At 33.3% G+C, this 25,184-nt stretch overlaps 1 protein-coding gene across 4 annotated transcripts in view; it reads right to left on the minus strand.

The window, feature by feature from the left end:
* Positions 1 to 1,097: 1,097 nt before the first annotated feature.
* LOC143223386 (very long chain fatty acid elongase AAEL008004-like) overlaps positions 1,098 to 25,184 on the minus strand; it is a 46,127-nt gene continuing 22,040 nt past the window's right edge. For 3 of the 4 annotated variants that reach the window (XM_076451307.1, XM_076451308.1, XM_076451306.1), the window contains 7 exons: positions 20,794 to 21,040; positions 13,379 to 13,569; positions 10,869 to 10,949; positions 8,952 to 9,008; positions 6,004 to 6,109; positions 4,616 to 4,752; positions 1,098 to 3,480 (listed from right to left, as the gene is read on the minus strand). In XM_076451307.1, coding sequence (XP_076307422.1) covers positions 3,196 to 3,480; positions 4,616 to 4,752; positions 6,004 to 6,109; positions 8,952 to 9,008; positions 10,869 to 10,949; positions 13,379 to 13,569; positions 20,794 to 20,848 — 912 coding nt within the window. In that variant the 5' untranslated portion in view covers positions 20,849 to 21,040 and the 3' untranslated portion in view covers positions 1,098 to 3,195. The remainder of the gene's footprint in view (positions 3,481 to 4,615; positions 4,753 to 6,003; positions 6,110 to 8,951; positions 9,009 to 10,868; positions 10,950 to 13,378; positions 13,570 to 20,793; positions 21,041 to 25,184) is intronic. The other variant, XM_076451309.1, reaches the window with a different exon arrangement.

The following is a 25,184-nucleotide window of genomic DNA, read 5'->3' on the forward strand; positions in this document are numbered from 1 at the left end:
TTTGACGAGCTCTTTCAAAAAAATTCATCTTAAAACAGATTGCTGATTGGTTACCACAACATTCCTCGTGCTGTTTTCACGATCTGTATAGTAGCGTTTAGTTCGTTGGCTTATTTTTAACACGGAGACTTTGTTGATGGAATAAGCTGAAAAATAACATTTTAGTAAACTTACATTTCAATAGCTTGAAGACAAACTCTTGCATACCAAAATGTTATTCCTGTGTTGGGCCTGGCATGGCCTAGCGCGTTAAGGCGTGCGACTCGTAATCTGAGGGTCGCGGTTTCGCATCCCAGTCGCGCCAAACATGCTCGCCCTCCCAGCCGTGGGGGCGTTATAATGTGACGGTCAATCCCACTATTCGTTGGTAAAAGAGTAGCCCAAGAGTTGGCGGTGATGACTAGCTGCCTTCCCTCTAGTCTTACACTGCTAAATTAGGGACGGCTAGCACAGATAGCCCTCGAGTAGCTTTGTGCGAAATTCCAAAACAAACAAAAATATTCCTGTGTTAATCTAATGAAGACGAAATATCTTTTAAAAAATAAAATATTAAGTTCTAAAAATATTAGATTTAAAATGCTCATACTAACTTTTGAATTATTGATGTTAGTAAATTAAAATCAATTTTATTAAGGATGTTTGTGTTTCAGGTATTTAAAAAGTAATTTATGTTTTGTAAAAAAGATATAATTTAAAACTGATAGCTTTTAAAAACAAGTTTTAAAAGTCGTTATTTCTGAAGAAAAAAAATTTAGTTTATTCCGAGCCACTTTTAAATGGTTTGTTTGTTTGTTTGTTTTGAATTTCGCGCACAGCTACTCGAGGGCTATATGTGCTAGCCGTCCCTAATTTAGCAGTGTAAGACTAGAGGGAAGGCAGCTAGTCATCATCACCCACCGCTAACTTTTGGGGTACTCTTTTACCAACAAATAGTAGGATTAACCATCACTTTATAACGCCCCCGCAGCTGAGAGGGCGATCATGTTTGGCGCGACTGGGATGCGAATTCGCAACCCTCAGATTACGAGTCGCACGCCTTAACACGCTTGGCCATGCCGGGCCACTTTGAAAATGAAATGAACACCCAAAACAGACTATTATAATAGTTCCTTTATTTGATTTTATATAACGACCTATGTACTAAAATGTTGGACACGTGGTAAATATACAACGAAGTGCAGAACTTATTTGAAATTGTTTTCGAAATTTTTCGAAAGAAAAAAAAGATTAGAAAACAAATCGTCACTGGTAGATTAGAAGGCACCTTCGTTCATTAAGCTTACTACGGTAATGACTCAATGAATTATTAGAAAATAATAATGTAAATACGTAATTACAATGAAAATATAAGTTTTCTCTACTTTTACTCGGTCACAAAATTAAGAAATATTCACTAAGAAATACATTAGAACAGTTTCAAAACTAATTAAACTTATATTGGAACACTTATTACATAAAAATATATGTTTGTATTCTATACGGTAGTGAAAAACTGACATATTTAGATTCATTTATTTTTTGTATAAGCTTAAATTGGCGAATTTTAATATAGGACTAATCTTATGTTTGTTTACAATTTTCGCGCAGAAACCTAAGGAAGGGCTAGACTATCTAGTCGTAGCCATCCTTAATTGTGAACTGACAGATTGGACTCAGGAAATGCAGTTAGTCAACAGCAAGTATCCACTGTTTACTCGAAAAGTAATGTTTGACCACCATTTTTATATCATCCATGGCCGCAAAGTGCAGAACTCATTTTGACGTGAACCACAATCTTTCGGATTCACGGTCTGAGCATCCTTACTACTAAATCTTGCCTAGTCCATTCTAATCATGAAATATGGGCGGAAAGCTTTTGAGATTTTTCATTAACGATCAAAATCTAGAATTATTGAGGAAACTCATTGATTGTGCTTAGTTTTATTTTCACAACACCATTACTGCTGATCTAATTTACAACGAATTTCGATACGATTAACACATACTGCAATAATGTAAGATTCTAACAGCTTTCACGTGAAATTTCCCGCCAATAATCCGAAAACTCATTAGTTATTTGAAGAGATTGGTTATGACTTCTACAACAATGTTGAATGCAAATATTTACTTCGAAATATTTAATTCGAGTAGTGGTTATTGATTACTTAATCATCTTTGTCATTGTGTATTCTACAGAAATATTTCTATCTCATAGGTATGCTATGAAAAAAAAAAATGTTTCATTTGCGCAACAATATTTGAAACTAATATGACACCTTGAAAAACTATAAAACTATACATTCAAACTAAAATGTCATGCATTGTTGAGCAAAGTTTTCTCTCTTAACACACTTTGTGAAAATTACTAACATAAACAGTATACCATTAAAATAAAATAAAAATACTGAGTGTTAACCGTTTAGTGTAAATCCATCATTATTCTGCTTACATTTAAATTAGAAATATCAGAAATTGTCATGCAACATGGTTACCAAAATCACGAAATGCTTGTTTCAAACAAACCTTCACTGTTTAGTTAATACGACAAATATTTTTCATTTTATAGCATTGTTTTTGTTGTTTTTCGCGCAGAACTATGAATCAGGTTATCTTCATTATATCCACTGCAAAGAATAGAAATAGAAACCCGGATTGCGAGTCTGAAACTTTACCACTGACTCATTGAGGAGTTTATAAAACTAAATATGTAACTTTTTAAATTTTGATTATTCTAAAAAATATAGTAATTACTTCTAGTTTGCCAAGCCTATATAGGTAGGTAATAAAATACTTTGTTAAACAGGCTAAACAGTTTTTAATAAATGCAAATCTCATAAAAGATATAATGGTACTGAGAGATTTAAAAATACCAGCTCTTGTCTACTTTTAGTCTCTTCTTTCATAACACAGATGAAATTCAACTTTATTAGCTAATTAGAAGAGTTATTCAAAACTAACCAAACTAAGCTAACTTGTCACTATTAACAACAACAGTAACTACAAAAACAACTGTGTTCAAATACAAGATACGTATATTATCACAGCACCATGACGTTGATTTTGTGATAAAAACTGTGTTTTTTAGCTCACAATGATAATAAAAGAACAACAATATACTTCATAATAATAATGGCAAAAACATTAAAACAAAGAACAAAACGCATTAAATCTTATTATAATTTACCTTCAAATGACGGAGTTATTTTTTCTTAATTGTCATGCTTCTTTAGAGAGTTTTATTTCATTTTTCAAGCTTGTACCGTTTTTACGGACCAAAACATTAATTCTATTATTGTTAGTTGATAAATTTTTATGACTTAGGATATTTTCATTTTTCTTGAAATGTGATCTGGGTTTCTTGTAGGCATTTTTGTAGAAATCCCAAAAAAGAAACCAAAAAAGGACAGCATGAAATCCAATCCACCATATAAAGCCTTTCGGATAATTACAGTCTCGAAAAAGCAGTTGGAATGAATGAACAAAAATCATAACAAACTGAACCTGAAATAAGAAGTATGCATAAAAACAACTGAAAAATATGGCAGTTATTTTAAACATACATTATTAATATTAATAAAAAATTATTAAAAAGCCAATTGTAAAATTGGACTGTTAATATTTTACCTCAGAATTTTAAATTTAAAGTGGATTTTAAAGGAAAAGAGAATAATATAATGAAACGTCAAATCTACTCTTTATCTGTTGTCCATGATGCATTTCCTTATACTACCAATGATCAGTTAGGCCTGATCTGCAGCAGCTGTGACTCGTCTGAAATATTAAGGTGTAAATTCCTAAAACGGTGAAGCGAGAAAGCTCTTGAATTTCAAGACCTGGAGTCCTTAACTCTTTGCATTTTAATATTGAAAGCAATGAGTAATATAAAGTTATAATAACGTATATGAAACAATAAAACATAACATTTCACATAGCCCATTGATGATTTCTGAAGACATTCAACAAACTGTTGTAATAATTAAAATGTAAATACAATCGATAATGTGATTAAAAGTTAGAATATTTTGTATTCAAACTTGATATAAATAATAAACTAAGTATAGTTTCGCAGGGTCTCCGTAAATGTTCTGCTTCAAGAGTAAATAAGACCAAAGTTAACAGTCACAAATATTTTTATTTATCGCTTTTTAAGTTTGTATGTCATACTATGTTGTAGCTTACAGATTGCATAATTCCTCTTGTGATTCACAGCATATGCACGTTTTACTGACGTCACAGGCAGCACAAATTGCAACGTTCAGGGTACTTTCTCTGACATCATTTTAGTGCTTTCTGAATAACTGAGAGATAAAAAACTAGGGCAAAAAACAAACACAAAAAACAGACGACTTCTCCAGGAATTTCTAGGCCACATTTGGGAAATAAAACTGTAATAACTTTTAGTTATGCCTCTATTGTTTAATCAATGAAGTTTTTAGTCGGTACTGCCATCTGTTGTTCATAAATAGTCTTCAAGATATTTGGTTGCAAAGATGATGGTATATTTTATTAGTATTATCACAAACTTTGTAAACATAATAAATAAATTTAAATATCTAAAATAGCAATATACTCAAAGTAGCTCCTAAAGAGAGCTAATATATTCTTATCTGAAGCTTAATTTTTAACTGCTACCTACCATCTGAATGGTTGTAATATACTTCTTCCACCACAGATATTTGTACATATGTGGTCCAATAGCTGCTATTCCATAATAGATATACATAACAACGTGAACGAAGCTGTTGATGAATGCAAAAAATGTACTATGTCCTCCTGGAATAAATGAATTATTAATAATGGTTACATATTATTACTTATACACTTGAATGTATTTTACAAAAGATTAAACATATACGGCACTGCTTCAAACCTAAAACTTATAAAGAGTCAATATCTTCATAATTCTTTCTTTTGTTATTTTAACAAAGTCTAACCATTTTCAGAAATAATATTTTGTATTTCTATTATTGTAAAGAAAGTACATCAGGTGTGGTGAATTTATTAACAGTGTAATTTCAGTTTAGATATTAACGACACAGAAGTCTTGTTTATAATGATAATAAAATTCTAAAGGTTTGTTTGCAGTTAAGCACAAAGCTACACCATAAGCTATCTCTGCTCTGTCCACCTCAGGTATCAAACCTTGTTTCTAACGGTGGAAGTCCGCAGACATACCGCTGCGTCACTGGGGGACAATTCTAAAGTACTCTAGCAAAAATTTTAAGTAAGAAAGATCTTAGAAACATTCAAAACCATTTTCACAAGGTTTTCCACAAACTGACCAAGTTGTATATAGCTTGGTGACTTGTACATCATGTATAATTACGTCACCATACACTGTCAATCAGACCCATTTTTAATTACTTTAGAACACACTTTTCTTCAACCTATTGGTTGTGGAACAGCTTATAAAATTATTTGAAACACATTTGATACCAGCAGCTCTAGATGACAAAAAAACGTGGTTCTAGCTTCCATGTACAGTTTTATATCCTTCTTGATTACTACCATTGTCTGATCATAACTGGAAGCCAAGTTTAATTTACTACCTCACGTATTTTATAACCAGCTGCTCATAGACTACTAATATAATTAAGACCAATTTTTGAGTTATTACTTAAGTGTTTACTTTGTTTGAAATGTAATTAAAATAACGTGAGCTATCTATACGCCACCCGCTAGTACAGCGATATGTCTCCGGATTTACAACGCTAAAATCAGGGGTTGGATTCCCCTCGGTGGGCTGAGCAGATAGCCCGATGTGGTTTTGCCATGAGAAAAAAACACACACGCTATCTATATAAACAGTAGTAGATTCCTAATATTTTTCTAGAATCAACTTATCACAAATATGTTTTAAACCAACCCTCCTGTCAACGATTCTGTTGAATAGATTAGAATAATTACAAAAAACAACAACAAAATTAATTAGTCACAAAAACAGTCCTTCAGCACCACTCATTATAAGATAACTTACCTGGAGTAAAACAGTCCTTCAGCACCACTCATTATAAGATAACTTACCTGGAGTAAACTTAACTCCCCACCACACACTCATAGGCATAACTCCATGATGGATTACATGAAGTGTGGACACGTGGGAAAACTTCTTTCTCAGTACGAAAAAAATCTGTAAATATGTAGCAAGAATCAATCGAATTTGTTCTCACGAATAAACGTTTCTTTCTATAAAAACTATCTGTATCATTTTACTCTTTTGGTGGCTCATTTGTTGAGAATAACAGTTGAAACAAAATCATAAGAATAGCAGCTGAAAGCCAGGCGAGTTATTTTTAATATACGTTACTAATAATAATAATAAATATTTCAATTCATATTTGTAGTTTAACTGATAATATGTTACGGTAAATAAATTTATAAATTAAAATTTAAAATAACAGTCTATTCACATTAAGTCACAAATAATACTAATATCTTTCTAGTCCAAGTTTTATTCCACGTATTATCTGTAACTTATCTTAGTGAAATAGGGTAATAAAAACAGCCTACCAAGTCTTTCATTTCCATATATATATAAACTGATTGAAATAACTGTATTCAGATTTACAACAAACAAACAGAAACACAGTTAAATATAAGATAGATGCTTAACATATTACCTTAAATAGTAGGAAAGCAAACGCTGAAGAAGAAGGCGTAATTTTTCCCCATTTCAGTGTAGGATTAAAAACCCTTTCGCATTAATCTTACTTTGAACTGTGTTTCTAAAGTTTTCCATCAACCACTGACACAAGTTTGTAGCGACAGACCGCCGCTCCTCTTACAAACTCCAAAAGTATCGATATTTCAAAGTTTGTCTTTAATTTGGTTTTCAAAATACACTAGAAAGAGTATAATATTCATAAAAGGTTTTGACCTGATTAAACCATATTCTCTGTGCTATTTGTTTTATACACTAATTGATATAAAATCCTGTATGGCATGGTACATTATCTTGCTGAAAAATAAATAATCCTTCCTAATAGAATTCCATAGATGCAAATAATGCTGTATTGTATATACAATGCTGTAATATAATAAGATAGTCAAGATATTCTTATACGAAATCAAAACAAACTAGACTGAACCCATGCTGTGACCTCACCCCTCATTCTTCATGGTTGAAGTAAAACAGATAAATCCAAAGTATTCTATGGGTTGTCATGGAATCAGTCACAGCTACTGAAAGGAAGTAGTAAGGAGTAGTTTCTTTGTTCCACTTGAAGGTTTTCCATTTATTTGTCTTTTCCCCAGTTTTGACGCTCAAGATGTGATATACTAAACCTCAAAATCTACTCTTCTAAAACGTATTTTATTAAGTTTATTGGCATTTGCTGTTTTTTAATAAACTATTGTTATTCAAGTTGTATATTATTAGCCATATAATTCTAATACCTTAGTGTTATTGTCATCAATGATAGTGATGAATGACTGTAGCCTGTTTCTAATATCCAGCGGCATGGATCTCTTTGTGCAAAGCTGTGTATGTGTTGGTCTAGAGTCCTGGATTCTTGAGCCATATAGCTAGTACTCTGGCCTGCATTCCTGGAGTCTTCAATCATATAGCTGGTGTCTTGACCAGCATTCCTAGAGCATTGAGTCATGTAGCTGGTGTTCTGGCCTGCATTCATGGAACCTTGAGCTGTATAGATGGTGTTCTGGCCCACATTCATGGAGTCTTGAGTCATATATTCAAGGTAGGTTGGTTTGGTGTTTTATGGCGCAAATCAAGTAGGCTATCTGCGCCAACATATGTTCAAGAATAGATGAGCAGTTTCATTTCACAATTGATTCAAAGTTTTCATGGACCAAAGAAACGCTTAATGTTGAATAACTGAGCAGGTCAGCAGGTTCATGACCTTCTACTTTTTGTTTAGCACAGACGACATGAATATGAGTAAAGAATGAAATAATTCCAATGCCGATACTAACATCGATTGTTCCAATTACTACTCCTTTTAAAGTCTGTAAAATCCTTTCTTCGAAGAACATTAATTGTAGCTAGTTAGGTGTCCCAGCACTTGACTTTTATAAACCCTAAACTTCATTGCAACATGGAACACACATGCAATTTCAGTGAAGACGGACCAATTTGTAGCTAAGATCATACTTTCGAGCAGTTTTTTGTTATTATACACTGTATATTTCTATGTACCAGGCTTTAATTAGAATCTGTGGATTGGCAGACAACTGATAAACTTGACTAACAACCTTATCAAAGAATTATTAATAATGTAAATATTTTGCAGTCCTTGCACAAAGTGTCTTAAATATATAGTATAACAGCTGAATAAAACTACACTTTTTCAGAGTTATCAGAAATAGATAACCTGTTCCAGTAGTCGCAATTCCATATATACTATTAGGTCCGTGTTATAGTAAAGATAAGCCTAACGCCAAACAATGAATTCACTGTCTGCTTCTATTTTGACGTGAAACATTAAATGAAAACTTAAGAATATATTGTAAATTATACGAGTTATTGACTATTAAAAGCAAATTATTCGAGAAAGTGTTTCGACAAAAGTGATAAAAAGCTACACGCTTCGAACTTTCCAGATCAGTCTAACATTGAGGGTAGCTCAGACCACGAGACTAAATCAGAGTAAACTTTTAACACAGAATTGAAAAAAGTAACCAAGTAATATTTAACTCTCAATGTTTAAAAATTATAATAAAAAACACTTTAAATTTAATTAAAGCAACAACATACTTAAAATATTCACTTTAAATTAAAAGAAATGTGCATCTACACACTAGTAACTTACCGTAATTCCAAACAAACCTTCATCTACACACGTTACTTAACATGTTTTCAAATAAATCTTCACCTAAGCACACTACTTACCACGTTTTCAAAGAAAGCTCACCTACATAAAAGCAACTTGTGGTATTTTCAAATAAATCTAGGTCTGCATATAAGTGACTTACCGTGTTTCCGAAGAACTTGCATTTACACATGTGTAGCTTACCGTATCTGAAAATTCTACAAATTTTGAGACGTAGTACCACCAAGCTATCTGGGTCATCTAAGACACCGGGACAAAACAGAAACAAACACATGTTTTAACAGTGTTAAATTGACAACTAAAATTATACTGATATTGCTAAAGAACATGCAGAACATTATTATATACTACAGAAGAAATACAAAAATTTGGTGACATCAACGACAAAAATAACAACAGTATTAATATTCATTTGTTATTGTTTGTTTTTACGTGTGAAAAGGAAGTAGCCACGTGTGTCTCTGTAAATACAAATATTTGGTAGCTACTGTGCCATGTTCAAATGAAAAAATGTACAGCGATCAGTAAAATCGTCACTTAATATTTCTCTTCCTTTATTATCTACCCAGAGCAACACACTCTACAAAACTATTTATGCATCGAAATACTTAGTTTTTTTTTTCACAGGGTTACCAGTAAAATTTATATCATATATACACAAAATAATTTTGTAATTAATTCCACTAACTCCTGTTGATGTGTTTGTCGTTAATCGCAAACATGAACAAAAAAATGTCTGTGTTGTGCACCCTGGAAAATTGAGTTTTAACGTTATAAGCCCTCGACTAATACTGATCCATTTGAAGTACCCTTCCCCCAATGATACGGCGGTATATCCGTGGACTTACAACACTAAAATTCGGGTTTCGATACCCGTGGTGGGAAGAATACAGATGGCCCATTGTGTAGCTTTGTGCTTAACTTCAAACAACCAAACCTAAATCATCTGGAGAGGAGGTTATTGTTGCTGGTTACTTTTTCATAGGAAATTGGTGATTTCAAGTTTTTACTTGTTTAGAGCTTGACACTGAATATTTCAGCATAAAATTACTTCATTTGATGCCATAAGCTGACCTCCTCGTAGTGAGCGATATGAAGACACATAAGTGTTTGTTTGTTTGTTGTGAATTTCGCGCAAAGCTACTCTCGAGAGCTATCTGTGCTAGTCGTCCCTAATTTAGCAGTGTAAGACTAGAGGGAAGGCAGTTAGTCATCACCACCCAACACCAACTCTTGGGCTATTCATTTACTAACGAATAGTGGGATTGACCGTAACATTATAACGCCCCCACGGCTGAGAAGCCGAGCATGTTTGGTTTGATTGGGATTTGAATCCGTGAGCGTCCTAACCACTTAGCCATGCCGGGCTGAGAGATAAGCTAGTAATTTGAGATAAAAAGTATTCTGAAACATAAAGGTTAGAGGACATATGTATTTTTTAGTTTACAATGAAACAGTCGTGATAAGGTGGAGAAGTTATATAAAACATTGTAGTTTTTTCTACGTTTACCACACTCGCCTTTCGAGGTGTAACTATTTAGATTTTCTTTAAACACCGAATTTTTTAAACAATATACACCTAATTTAGTATTTAAATATAAGTGTGCATTTTACAGTTCACTGTCGAAACGTCGAAAGTGAGTTTTAATAATGCTGAAATTATTCAAAATGTCTACAGAACATTTCAACAAACATATAACATTTCTAGCTTCAAGGATGTTGTAAATTTAAATTTACAGAACTACTTCAGTAGCGTATCCAGGAGAGAAGAGAGGAAGATGTTTTGATTGACAAAAGTTTGTGATATATTTTCAATACTGGTATCAATTTCATTACAAAAATTCCACAAAGCTGCAGTTTTAGAAGTGGGTATTTCTTGCACAAACAGAATGTGACCACTTTCTATAGAATTGATTTTAACTTGCCCTCTGAAATTTCTAATTGGTCACGCATCATTAGCAGTCATAGATTTCGGAGACAGGTAGATGTGACCACCTGATTTGAACCCTGCCCCCACTCTCGTGTAATCCTGGATACGTCACCGTAATTGACATCAGAACTTTAAGCAAAAAACAAACAACGAAGATGGAAGAAAGTTACTTCTGTAGCGTCCGGATGATCGGAGTAGTCAACGGGTTGGCATCTGTAGTCGTATTTCCCAAACCAACCAAGGAAGCCAAGCTGAAACAGTGAGAAAATTATTACGTAATTTCAACTTTATGGACATTTAGGGTGTTCACATATCATGTGGTTTAATGAGCTTGGATATCACAAACAAAATTGTGTAGAACACTCCATATGTTTAGATACCACGCACAAAACCTTATAGAACAATATACTTATTTAGATAACACATAGAATAATTTTTAGAACACTACCTGTTTAGATAAGACGTACAAAACTTTGTAGAACATACTATGTGTTTGCATAGCACATACAAAGTTTTGTTGAACACTCCACTTCTTTGTATAGCAAACACATGGATCTGTAGAATAAGCGCCACTCTTGTTTATATAGTAAACACAAAGATTTATATAACATTACACTTGTTTATATAGAATTCACAAAGATCGATAGAACACTTCGCTTGTTTACAGAGAGCACACAAAGATCTGTAAAACGCCCATTTGTTAACACTAAATGTGTTACCACGTGATGTTTCATGTGATTATTCGAGTACAGAGGTATAGTCGTAAAATATCCAGTCTACAAGAACAATCATCTCTCTGAATTTAATGTAGTCTGACTGGTCCAAGAAAATTCATCAAAATGACAGTCAAAAGAAAATGTTTTCAATCACTGGAAAAGAGTTAAGCAAGGTAAAGAATTGAATAGGTTTGTAAAATGTATGTGACGTCGAGCTACGTCTTAATTAACTGATTGCTTTAAGGCTACTCAGGATTCGACTGTTTCCAATCACATTATATGTCAGATTTTAAAAACAAAACTTGTGATGTAGCCTCAATATTACCAATCCAGGGATAATCCATACAGACACAAAAAATACATAAAACGCACAAAAGATTTAAGACAAAGATTAAGAAATAAATAAAACACTAGGTACAATTGCAATACAATCTAGGAAAACTTTGATTTAACAAAGTTTTGGGTTTTAAAGCCTTATTTTGGAATTGAATTTGAACGTAACATTTACTACTGTAATTCTCTACAATATATTACGAACTAACTGCAGACCATATTGTTCGGTAAAAGGCAACTGTTGAACAATAAATCTACCAGAATCTTCAAAATCCAAACTGTTATTACACCTATAGTTAGTTCATTCGATATTAAATAAGGGTCTTCAAAAATAGGGTCAGTGCATTTGATTTGGTTTTGGTTTTTCAAATTCGCGCAAAGCGACACGAGAGCAATCTGCGCTAGACGTCCCTAATTTATCAATGTAAGACAAGAGGGAAGGCAGCTACTCATCACCACCCACCATTAACTCTTGGGATACTCATTTACCAACAAATAGTGGGATTGACTGTCACATAATAACGCCCTCACGGATGAAAGGGCTAGCACGTTTAATGTAATGAGGATTCGATCCCGTGACCCTCAGATTACGAGTCGAGTGCCTTAACTACCTGGCCATACCGGGCCTTTCTGTCAGTGCAGAGTATCAAGAGTATGACATATTGCAGGTATTGTAAACTTTTTTTAGAGTTTGTGAAATATCAAGTGTCAAAATTCAAATGTAACGCTGAAGTTAAATGTGCTCACATAAATTCAATGATAAGAAAAGGGCATTTAAGTTCGATATTACATATTCAATTAAAAATGCACCAATGAGTTCTGTTTAATACATTATTAACGACAATTCAAATGTTCCATCATAAGACGTTGGCTTCCACATGACCCAGTAAGGACCACTTATTGACTGGCACACAATGGGTACATATACACTCTTCCAAAAAAATGTAATCGTAAAATGAGTCGTGGGACCGTGGAAAGTATCGGCAAAGTAGGCTTAGAAGCCAAAGTGTTAAATAATTAATTGTTTTTCTAACTAAGAAGGGAAAAAAACAGAGAGGTTAATAAAATATAATTAAAAATTACTTTATTAGATGATACAAAAGGAGATAAAAACTTTTAATACTAAAAATTATTATGTATATTTGAATCAACTGAGAACAACTATTGATTGTTTATAGGATTAGAATAGATACAACTATTTTTTTTGTCTCTCATCATTAAACCCAACTGATGAGTTTTGGTATTTTTATGAAAGGCCTCTTGGGGGGAAGGGGAGAATACTGATCCGAAATGTTAATTTCATGCATTTCTAATTTTGAATCCGAAAAAAAACGGATTAAGTTGGATCTGGTTTCTCCATATTAAAAGTTTATTCTATGAATAAAAAGAGAATAAGAAAAAAAAGCCTTTAGTAGACTTTTCACAAGAAACCTTCTATTTAAAATAATCTTATTCAATTATTGTTTTAAATCATTTTCGTATGTTTATTCGCAGTTTTTCTGTATAAAAATAATGCTATTTAAGAGATTCTCCTATGTTTAATTGTATTTTAATAGTTATACGTATTAAATGAGCTGGAAACAAACTTTTTTAAAACATTGCGAATTCATAAATGATAATTCTTCTCTTACCTTAAGAAATAAGTATACGCTTGTATAAACCATAAAGAAATTGTATAGCACCATGACCCAGCGTAAGTTTAAGGGTTCTCGGTTCTTCATCAGGAGGGGTCCGAGTACTTTAACAAAGTACACATACGACAAACAGATGGTGATGGTTGGACCTGGACCTTGCATAAACATCCATTCTTGTACTCGTACATCTACAGATTCAGGTACATTTTAGGAAATCGCTTGTTTTATGTTCAAAGTTTCACCTGTTCTATGTTTGTTTTTGTTAGTATGATAAACCTTTAATATCATAATATTTAAAATTAACGTTATTCAGACGCTGGAGAGAATTTTGTTCAAAATGATTGATTGTGCTAAAAACATCTTATGAGTTGGTATTTAGTTGTTTTTTTCAAAGATTATACATAGTCACTCTGCTGCTTCTGAATTTTACATTTCAAATTAAACTCTGTAAATCTGTTTAATGTATGTCCTAGAGGAAGAACTGAAAACAAAAATATGTTTGTTTGTTATAAAACACAAACAATGGACTATCTAAGCTGTGTCCACGACTGATCTGGAAACCTACCTAGTTTTGAGGGTTTTAAATCTTTGGATTTAACAACGAGCCACTAGGAAGCTAGTCTGTTTTAGAATAAAACGACTGGACTATCTACTGTAATCAACTCGGGAATCGAGCTCCGGATTTCAGCGTTATGAGTTATGTTAGACAACAGACAAACGGATAAGCATGACCTGAACTGATCACTAACTGTTTAACCTTATTTCTTCTTGTTTACGTTTGTTTTTATAAACGATACCAATGTAAACAATATATTCAACGAATCAGGATCTACTTTTAACTTGGTATAAAAACTTCTGTACCTCAAGGTACTGAAAAATATATGTTTAACAAAAGAGTTTAAAATATCCTATAATTGTATCACAGTACAAATCTAATACGCCTAGTCATGCTTTATTTTATAATATCTCATTATTCCTATTTGCAATTCCTAAACGTCTAGCCCCAAGTTTAGCAATTGTGTTTGTCTTTGTGTGGATAATCGCAAACTTTACGAATTCTTTGAAATCATTTGTAGAGTTTACAAATTACACTGGATTCTAAAAAATTACAAATATTATAAAAGGTTTATGTCTAGTAAAACTGAACTGGACTGATACGATGTTGTTTCTCCCCATACTAACATTTTATTCTATGAATAAAAAAATATATAAAAAACATTTAGTAAGCCTTCAGAAGAAACCTTCTTTTCAAAAGAATCTGATTTAATTATTGTTTAAATTATTTTCGAATGTTTATTTACAGTTTTTATACCTGTTCACGAACAAATTAGTGTACGTTATTAGTAAGTTATTTTGCTGCTTTCATATCGTTTTCGTGTTTCTCTAGGAAGGTTTGGTTTGTTTTGAATTTCGCACAAAGCTACTTGAGGGCTATCTACGCTATCCGTCCCTAATTTAGCAATGTAAGACTAGAGGGAAGGCAGTTGGTCATCACTACCCACAGCCAACTCTTGGGTTACTTTTTTACCAACAAATAGTGAGATTGACCGTCACATTATAACGCCCCCACGCCTGAAAGGGCAAACATGTTTGGTGCAACTGGGATTCGAGCCAGTGACCCTCCGATTACAAGTCGAGTGCCTTAACCACTTGGTCACACCGGGCCCTCCAGGAAGATGTGTTTGTTTGTCGTGAAGTGCCATGCTATACAAATAGTTATTTTTTGCTCTGCTTACTGCGGTTATCGAAACACAAATCTGTTTGCGTTATAAGCCGTCAGACTTACTGAGGAGGCACTTCAGAAACAAAATTTTTTACTAACACAAACACTCCGAATAGAACTTTTTCAGAAAGTTTATTTGAGTATTAGATGGATCGAATGACATGAACAACCCTTACGACGAGGTGTCTGATAACCTCCCAGTGGCTCTACAATATGTATGCGTACTTACAATGTTAGAAACCTGGTTTCGATTCCCATAACGGGCAAAGTACAGGTAAGCTATTCAGTAGTTCTGTGCTTGATTTGAAAGAAGAAAAACATATGTCTCGTATGATGGCAATGTGAAGATCGCGGTATTTAGGTCTGTATATGTTTTCCTTTTTAGAAGAAAGGATGATTTTTTCCCTCTTGCTTTAATGTTAGTACGATTACTATCAGATTTGTTTTCCTGGAGCCATTATTACAGATATGTTTTTTCCGTTGCCAGTTTTCTCGGAATTCTTATTATTATAATACTATTGATACAGCTATCGATAACTCTGTCATTAAAAAGTGTTTTTTTATTATGATGGCACTGATGAAATAAAAGTAAAAAACTTTCGTCAAAGCAATTTCCTTGGAAGCTTTGAAGAAGAAAAATTATAATAGAAATGAGCAGTGTTTTTCTCTTTTATTTTTTTGATCTGCTAGACGTATGTTAAAGCAGTAGCTTACGGGCTTATTTTGCCAATACAGAGAAATCACAGTTCTAATTTATGTATATGCACATTATTTACTGTGTGCTGACAGACTATGCAAACACCACAGTAATTTTAAGGAAAAGGAAAATTCGAATGGTATTAGGGTATAATGTCCTATAAAGGTTTTATTATGTCTTGAAAAACAGCTGTGTACAGCGTTTTATTGTTTGTCAGTTTCAGAAAGCAGAGCAGGAACACACAAAAGTTGTCTGTGCATATCTGTCCCTAAGTTCAAACTAGCATATTACACGAAAGGCAGTTAATTAACAGCATATACTGAAACTATATGGCTGGTTTTATCTATCTATCTCACTTCAGTAAGAAATCTTCTATGCAATTACCGTAGTTCAATATACCCCTTTCTGTGTACGTAGTCAGTTTAACACTGACATATTTTAGAGTTTTGAAATTCGTAAATAATGATTTATTATTTATAAAGAGTGAACGTCCGCTGATGAAATACTGAAAATAATACAGTTTTATTCGTAAAATGTTTTGCAAGTTTAAATTTACATGGTTAATATAACTCGTCTTCATGGAACCAATCTTTAGAAGCCTGCATTTTTTTGCAGAACTGTGCAACACAATGCAATTAAACCAGTTGGACATATTAAATATAGCGCCGCTTAATACATTTGCACAAACGCAAATGTCGACATAGAATACGATTTCCTAAAAAGAAATCGATTTAATTCATAAGATTTTTCTCTCTTTTTCTATATATGTATACATGTTTATAGATAGATAATATTTAACAAGTTGTAGTTTAATGTTCGCATTGCGTGCGAGTTTAAGCGTTCTATTTCACCTCAGCTGTGTTTAATGTAAACGATTCTTTTACCTGCGTATCTCAAGTAATCAATACCGTCAAGCAGAGGTTTTATTATTGAACCTTTATTTTACGATGCTGTGTCGGTTTCGCTGTCTAATAAGGTGTTTCTTGTTGTAATCGTTCTAACAAAGCTAAAGCTAAGTTTATTATTACATCCTTCCTAGACCAGATTGTAGAAAAGTCAGCAATCCTTCAAAGAAGAAGAGCAAATTTTTGTTTTTGTCTAAGACCAAATCATTTTGAGAGACGCAACATGTCCTAACGGTTTAACCTTTTAAAACCAACAACAAAGTTCCTTCGGTGGGTTTAGTTTGGTATGAATTTTGCACTAAGCTACACGAGAGCTATCTGCACTAACCGTCCCTAATTTAGTAGTGTAAGACTAGAGGGAAGGCAATAGTCATTACCTCACACCGCCAACTCTTGGGCTACTCTTTTACCAATGAATAGTGGGTTTGACTATCACATTATAACACGGCACCACAGCTGAAAGGGCGAGCATGTTTGATGTGACGGGAATTTGAACTCGCAACCCTCATAGTGTGAGTCGAGCGTTCTAACCACCTGGCCATACCGGGCCTTTTCAGTAAGAGAACAATAAGTATTCGAATTCGTATCGCAGGTTGCAGACCTCTGAGTTAGTACTTCTCAGTGTTGAGTGCACGCCAAACCTGCGTATCAAATTTCAAAACCTTTATTGCACCTAATGGTCAATTTAACAGTATTTTAGAATTAATATAAAGTTACTTTCATTTTGTGTTATTAGTAGAGAAATAAGAAGCGAAATGTTTCATCATTCTTTTCTGTGCAGCTCCAATGGATCTCGCCTCAAAACAATGCATCTATCAATTACTGTTTCAGAATTTGTCTGCCTATTCTTACGTATAAAACTTCATCTTTGGAGAAAAATTATCCTTCACTTATTTCTCACGTGGCTTTTCTTTCTCTTTTAGTGACTGTATTATTAATTACTTCTATGACACCCTTTAATGATATTGTAGGATGTGGGTTGAATACTTATTAGTACATTCTAAGAATTTATTATTGAAAGTAAATACGAGTATGTAACACTATGCAAACCACACTCCTTCTCCTGTTTCCAGTACCGCTAAGGACTTTCGTAGTATATCTAGTCTTATCCGACATGTTGGTTGTTTGCAGTTTATCAAACAATGGGCTATCTGTGCTCTGCCCATCACGGGTATTGAAACCTAGTTTCTAGCGTTGTAAGTCCGCAGACATAACTCTGTGCCACTGGGGAAGGGGACAGACTGGATTTGATATGACACACAGTAATGATATGTGTGTTTTCTTATAGCAAAGCCACATTACGCTATCTGCTGAGTCTACCGAGAGGAATCAAACCCCTGATTTTAGCGTTGTAAATCCATATACTTTTCGCTGTACCAGCGGGGTACACCCAGTAATGGTTAAGCCGCTATTTGTATTGTCAAACCATGTGAACAACAACGTTTATAGTGAAAATAAAATCAAATTAGTACAGTGTACATTTTATAAATAGTATTTACAAATCCAAATTAAGGTTAGGATTAATAACACATTATTATTTTTTAAATCAGTTTTCTATTATTATTAGTTTTCTTACTTTAATCGACTCCACTCATCAAACGAACTGTCGCACCAACACATTAGTCTTTTTTAAGCTCAGATTTGAATACAGCTATAGGTACTGTTTGAACACAACTGGATAATTAAAATTACAGTGTGTAATGAATAAAACGACTAGAGCAATAATTTAAGGTTTTTCGAAAAACTGACAACTGGGGCTCCTGTAATGTTGAAAAAATATAAACCTGTGCACTGTGTATGAACAGGCAAATTCTCTAAAAAAAAATCAGTAAATATATTGTTTACAAGCAATGAACCTCTGAGATGTATAGAAATAAAAAATGGATATTTTGTTTCGCATTTACCTGTGAATCAATCAAAATAAATGTTATAAAAATATCAGTTCCAAAATGATGTTAGATGTAACATTATTGCAATAAAGTTAGAATTATTATTTGTACTTCAAGTTTGAAATTTGGAATGCGAGTGTGGTGTACAATCAACACCTGAAAAGCGTTTACCGGTTGGATTTAATAATGAATTCAGCCTTAGCTTTGTTTCATGGATTACAACAAGAAACATCTTAACTGTCAGTGAATGTGCCACAGTGTCATAAACTAAAGATTCGATAGTAAAAGGTTTGATGAAATAGATCACACGTAACGCGAACAATTTATTAAACATTATATGTATATCTATGTATCTTGCAAATAAATCATATTTTACACCTAAATTTTAGTTTTGTGTTGATGTATTAAGAGGTACTATATTTAATAAGTGTAACTATTCAAATTTCATTCTGTTGCACAGTTCTACAAAACTTCTTGATGACGAGAAACCCACTTTAAATGAAAATGTGTCTTTTTTTTAACCTGAAGATGACCTAGGAAGGTCGAAACGTTGTTTTCTCCTTATCAATAAAAGTGTTAATACCCATACCAGCCGTTCTGTGAAACAGTTCTACGAAAAGTAGAATCTTCTAAACATTTGTTCCACGAAGACGAGTTCAAATAATATTGTAAATCGAAAATTACTAAATATTTTGGCCCGGCATGGCCAAGTGTGTTAAGGCATTCGACTCCTGATTCGAGGATCGCGAGTTCGAATCCCGGTCGCGCCAAACATGCTCGCCCTTTCAGCCGTGGGGGCGTTATAATTTGACGGTCAAACCCACTATTCGTTGGTAAAAGAGTAGCCCAAGAGTTGGCGGTGGGTGGTGATGACTAGCTACCTTCCCTCTAGTCTTACACTACTAAATTAGGGACAGATAACCCTCAAGTAACTTTGCGCGAAATTCAAAACAAACTAACTAACTAAATATTTTACGATTAAGACTGAATTAGTTTTAGCATTCACTATTTATAAATAATTAATTACTATTTATGAGCTTCAAGGCTATAAACGTTTTTAGCTTTAAGCGCACATTTCTGAAGAAACTACGCAGACAGTGGACGAGAGGGATGCCTTGATGTAGTTTGATTCCAGTAGTCGTTACGATGTGTATCTAGATACTGAAGCCATGTTACACAGTTTTATAGTCTTGTCTGTTATGTATTATCTATATTACTAAATTGTCTTATTTAAATAATTCACACTTAACAGTGACTTTTCAGTTTTTCAGATTTGATCAGCCAAATGGCAGCTGGCAATAGAAGTCAAATAATAAAAAATATCCCTCTATTTGCTATTTGTTTTGTTATTGTTAATTTTTTATTACTTTGTATGCAATGTTTTTGACAAAATAAATTAAGACAACATGTAGTACTCGATACTCATCTTTATTTGTTGAATCATTAATTTTTAACAAAAATATTGAATTAGAAATTCTTGTTTTTTCCTGTACGAATGCCTTATAATGTTTAGTGTGTGTTTTCTTACAGCAAAGCCACATCGGGCTATCTGCTGAGCCCACGGAGGGGAATCGAACCACTGATTTTAGCGTTGTAAATCCCGAGACATATCGCTGTACTAGCGAGAGGCAACGTTTAGTGAAAGACACTAACATTCAGTGAATATACACGAATCGTATTGTATCGGATGATGTATCGATAGAATCGTATCACGGCTTCACGAAACGATACTGGTACCGTTTCGGTTTACGTCAAACCTTTAGTTAATTCCGTGCCACTCTAATTCGTTAACGAAATTATATAGAACTTGCAACGCCGTTTTCACACGTGCTTGTATTCAGTTGAAAGGTTTATCTATCTCTGATAATATCCTTTCTGATGGTTACAGATATTAGATACGGTGTGGTCACCATTTCAGCGAGGGGATGAAGACTGCGTAAACTTCACTGTCATTATTGCATAAATAATAATTTATAAATTTTATTTTTGATACCTAGCACTTAATTTATATGTGTACATTACATATGTACGATTATTATCAAATAAATAATCTATACTGACACTTACTATTTCCGCCTTATACTTAAAACTATCGACGCAAGATATAAAATAGTAGTAAACGGTGAAAACTATGAACCGTTGTGTTTGTCTGATTGAAAAGTAGTAGTTAAAGATTAATATTTTCAAATTCTCCATACCTCCATTTTCCAGCGTGTGATTATACCAGTTCTTAACGTCATCTAGTAGATCCATAATGCCTTAAATTAGGTTTTATACGCCCTTTATTTTTACTCGAGTCCAGCTAGCGCCTATATTTCTTTTAGTTTAACCCGAGTCCAGCTAGCGCCTTTATTTCTCCATCTCCGGCTCTACCAATCTTTTGCTGCGTCAGTGCTGCCGTCTATGCACAAATGAAGGTACCTTAACTGCGTGAACACACGGTAGCTGGAAAACAAACAAAAACCGGTCGAATCGTCTGGCGTCAGTTTTATCGCTTACATTAAATTGTACAAAGATCAACATATTATATATTTTGATAATTTCGTTAGTATTTTCAATATACTGATTTTTCTAATTAAGTTTTTTTTTCTCTCCAGTTGGTTATATTGTATATAATAAATTTAGTGTTCAACTGAAAAGAATTCCTTATTTATTAGCTTTCTATGCTCGTTCGAAAGAACTAACGGGTAAACAGAATTAGTTGAATGTTCGATACGTTAAAATATATTTTGGTATTGCGAGTTTTCGGCCATTTAACTTGAACCTTTGTAAGGCAACTGAGCAATGTCTTTGTCAACTTTCACAAAATACTTTTATAACCAACTAGGCAACAATACAAACAAGAGCTGCCATTTAATTTTAAAAATAGTCAACAAAAATACAATTATTTAAGTCATTCTAATCAGGAAATTAAGTTAGTGTTAACAGAACGCATGATTTGAAAACTTTTGCCCAGTAACGGAGTACCATAAATGTCACTTCACTGTTGAAAATATATCCCTTGAAATAAATTAAACACTATTAACTTTAAAAAGTAATAAATGAGATTGTATAATAATAAACAATTGTATGAAAGAAATAAACAAGTAAAAATCAAGATGACACAAGCACAATAAACTGATAAAACAATAGCATTGAATACGATGATATAATTATAATTTATGTCAATGCTGTTAACAGATATGTCGCCCTCCCAGTGGATCGGTTGTATGTCTGCGGACTTACAACGCTAAAAACCGGGTTTTAAAACCAGTAGTGTGCAGAGCACAGGTAGCTCATTGTGTAGTTTTTTGCTTAATTCAAAACAACAATAAATATGTTTAATTTAGTTGAGGAAAGTTTACGTGTATTACGAGTGTTTGTTAATTTATTTTCGGTTAATGCTAAGTTAAGGCCGACATTTATAGGCTTAGATAACACTACATGCCTTGCTTTTTCTCTTTTTGGTGTTTACTTCTTTTTTGGGTGTATAAAACAATATATCAACAGAAAATGTAAGGATAGTTCAAAAACATTAAATTAGTAAAGTAAGCGAAGGCGATTATGTCAGTTAAATCTATAACGAAAATCTATATTGTAACGTTAATTTTCTATACTTTTGGATCAAAGGTTATTATTACTTCGGTGTCATGTTAAAGACTCTAATGTTTAGATCAAAGCTGTGCAGAAGGTTTATGCTGATATGTTAGTTACTAGGGGAAAAGCATTGTAGTTATGAAGTAAAATTACCTAAGCTTTCTGTAAGAACTAAACTACCTACAGGTAAATACTATAAAGAAATTAAAATCTGACCTCAAAATTTTAGCCCCCTAGCAACGTACATAAATTATAATATTTAATTCACATAAATAAAAGTAACTAATGAAAAGTTTAAAAGTTAGAGGCAGCCATCTCGTGTTTGCTGAATAATTTTGGAAGTTTGTTTTGATTGTTGTTACATACAAAGCAAAACACGGATATCGAAACACTAATTTTAGAGTGTTAAGCTTACAGACTTACTACTAAGCCGGTATTTTAGGAAAAAGAAAACGTTATTTAGTAAAGGAAACAGTCAATAATTATAAATATTTTAGCTTATTTTATAAGATTCCACTTCGTTTCTGAGAAATCATTATGACGCTGTTTGGCAGAGTATAAATCCAATATCGAGGAAAACTATCCGTCTGTCTGTGAAGACACCTCATTCTAAACGAGTTGACCGACCCAGACTAAACTTGGTATGCTAACTTAGAAGTTCAAAATCAATACCAAATTCATATTAAAGTTTCCCATATATTAAAATATCTTGTTGACTGACTCCTTCGTCACTGCTGTAAATAGTTTAGTCTGGATAAACCTCGTACCATAACAAACTTATAAAAGATAAAGTTTTTAAATATAGTATATAATATTCAACACTTTAGCTTGTTTCTTATAACTGATATTTTAGTAACATTGATAAATTACTAACGTTCCGTAAATGAAGGCGGTTTATTCATGCAGTGTTCCAATGTTAAGAATATTATCCATAGCTACGTCACTGGGCCCTAATACTTCTCATTTTTAAGAATATTATTCGGCCCAGCATGGCCAGGTGGGTTAAGACGTTCGACTCGTAATCTGATAGTCGCGGGTTCGATTCCCCGTCGCACCAAACATGCTCGCCCTTTCAGCCGTGGGGCGTTATAATTTGAGAGTCAATCCCACCATTCGTTGATAAAAGAGTAGCCCAAGAGTTGGCGATGGGTGGTGTTGACTAGCTGCCTTCCCTTTAGTCTTACACTGCTAAATTAGGGACGGCTAGCGCAGATAGCCCTCGAGTAGCTTTGTGCGAAATTCAAAAACAAACAAACGTATTCAGAGCTTGAAATGCTCAATAATATTTTTTTTAATTTGACTTGTTTATGTGTAGTGTCGCTTTTTAAACCTTTAACAATTAATTATATCGCAAAGATAAATATTTTATATTTTAATGTGAGTTTTCTATTTAATAAAGGTGTCGTTGTCAACTTCCTTAACAGCTGATTACTGTATATGAACTGTGTCTATTAATGTTGGTTTTCTATTCATTTCATATAACGTTATCTAACAACCAATTATATTAGACAGATTACTAATCTATATTTTAGCACGAGTTTTTGTTTATTAAAGGCGTCACTTTCTAAACCCTTAGCAACTTATCCGCTGTAAAGAATAGTATTTTATCTTTGAATTTGAGTTTTCTATTTCATTCAGAAGGCGCTTTTTAAGTCTTTAGCAATTAATTCTATAGTAAAGACTGGAGCCTTATTTCTTAATGTAAGTTTTTTATTTATTTCGAGTGTCACTTTCTAAGCCCTTGGCAACTATTTATATATATATTGGAAATTAATATTTTATTTCGAGTTTTCAGTTTATTTCAGGTGTAGTTCCGTAAACGTTTACGACTAATTCTATAACAGAGACTACATTTGTTTCCTGCTGTTCTTCGCTATCGTCTGATGTTATGTGTGAAACGATGACAATTGAAACGCTTGAAACGAGAGTGATCTATATGGACAGAAACTGGTGAATTACGTATAGTAACAACCTATCAGCATTACCACAAACAACATGGAATTGTAACACATTTTATATATCATTATAACAACCATAACAGTTATATATACAATATGATGAAATTATGCCTTATTAAAAAATAAACTATCTGTTTATCTCATAGGAAACATTCTTAATTCTTCATTCTTACACATAATCTATTATTTGGCACGTGCACATTTTTTCTCATCAAAATACTATGTCCTTCGATATCTACTATTTGGTTCTGTTTAGAATCTGTTTGTTTGTTTAGTATGAATTTCGCTCAAAGCAACACGAAGCCTGTCTGCCACAGTCGTCCCCAATTTAACAGTGTAAGACGAGAGAAAAAGCAGCTAGTCGTTAACGCCCACCGCCAACTTTTGGGCTACTCTTTTACCAATGAATATTTGGATCAACTGTAACATGGTAAGGCCCCCACGGTTGAAAGGGCGAGCATGTTTGGTGGTAGGGGATTTGAATCCCAGACCCTCAGAATGCGAGTCGAGCACCCTAACCACTTGGCTATGCGGGTCGTTTAGAATGTAAAAGGAATTGGTCAATGTAAGTAATATTTTTGGAGCTAAAACATCATCTGTAGTCGAAAGTTAATGCATTATAAAATTAATTAACCCCAACAAGGTTTAAGTTATCTGAATGTGTTTTTATACAAAAATGTTTACCTTTTCAATGCATTTTTCAGTCCATATTGTTTTTCCTTTGTACAACCGTTTCAAAATTTACATTGTCAGTTGTGTTAAATTATTATGCTAACTCTAGCGAGCGACCACAAATTCACCGATATTCATTTGGCACTACAGACAACCAATGATAAAAAATATATCCCTTGAAATGAAACAAGAGCAACAAGTAGCTTAAGTTTTTGAGCACCTGCTCTAAAATAGTTTCAACAGATTGTTAAATACGCATATTTTACTTTAATTAAATAGTTATACAATTTGACAAATTTTATGAGCGACAACTTGCACACTCAGCTCTACCACATAGTGAAACCTAACAGATCCGGTGAATGCCTGCAAGTAAAAGTGAAGTC

Source organism: Tachypleus tridentatus, chromosome 8, assembly GCF_004210375.1.
Source record: "Tachypleus tridentatus isolate NWPU-2018 chromosome 8, ASM421037v1, whole genome shotgun sequence".
Classification (NCBI taxonomy): domain Eukaryota; kingdom Metazoa; phylum Arthropoda; class Merostomata; order Xiphosura; family Limulidae; genus Tachypleus; species Tachypleus tridentatus.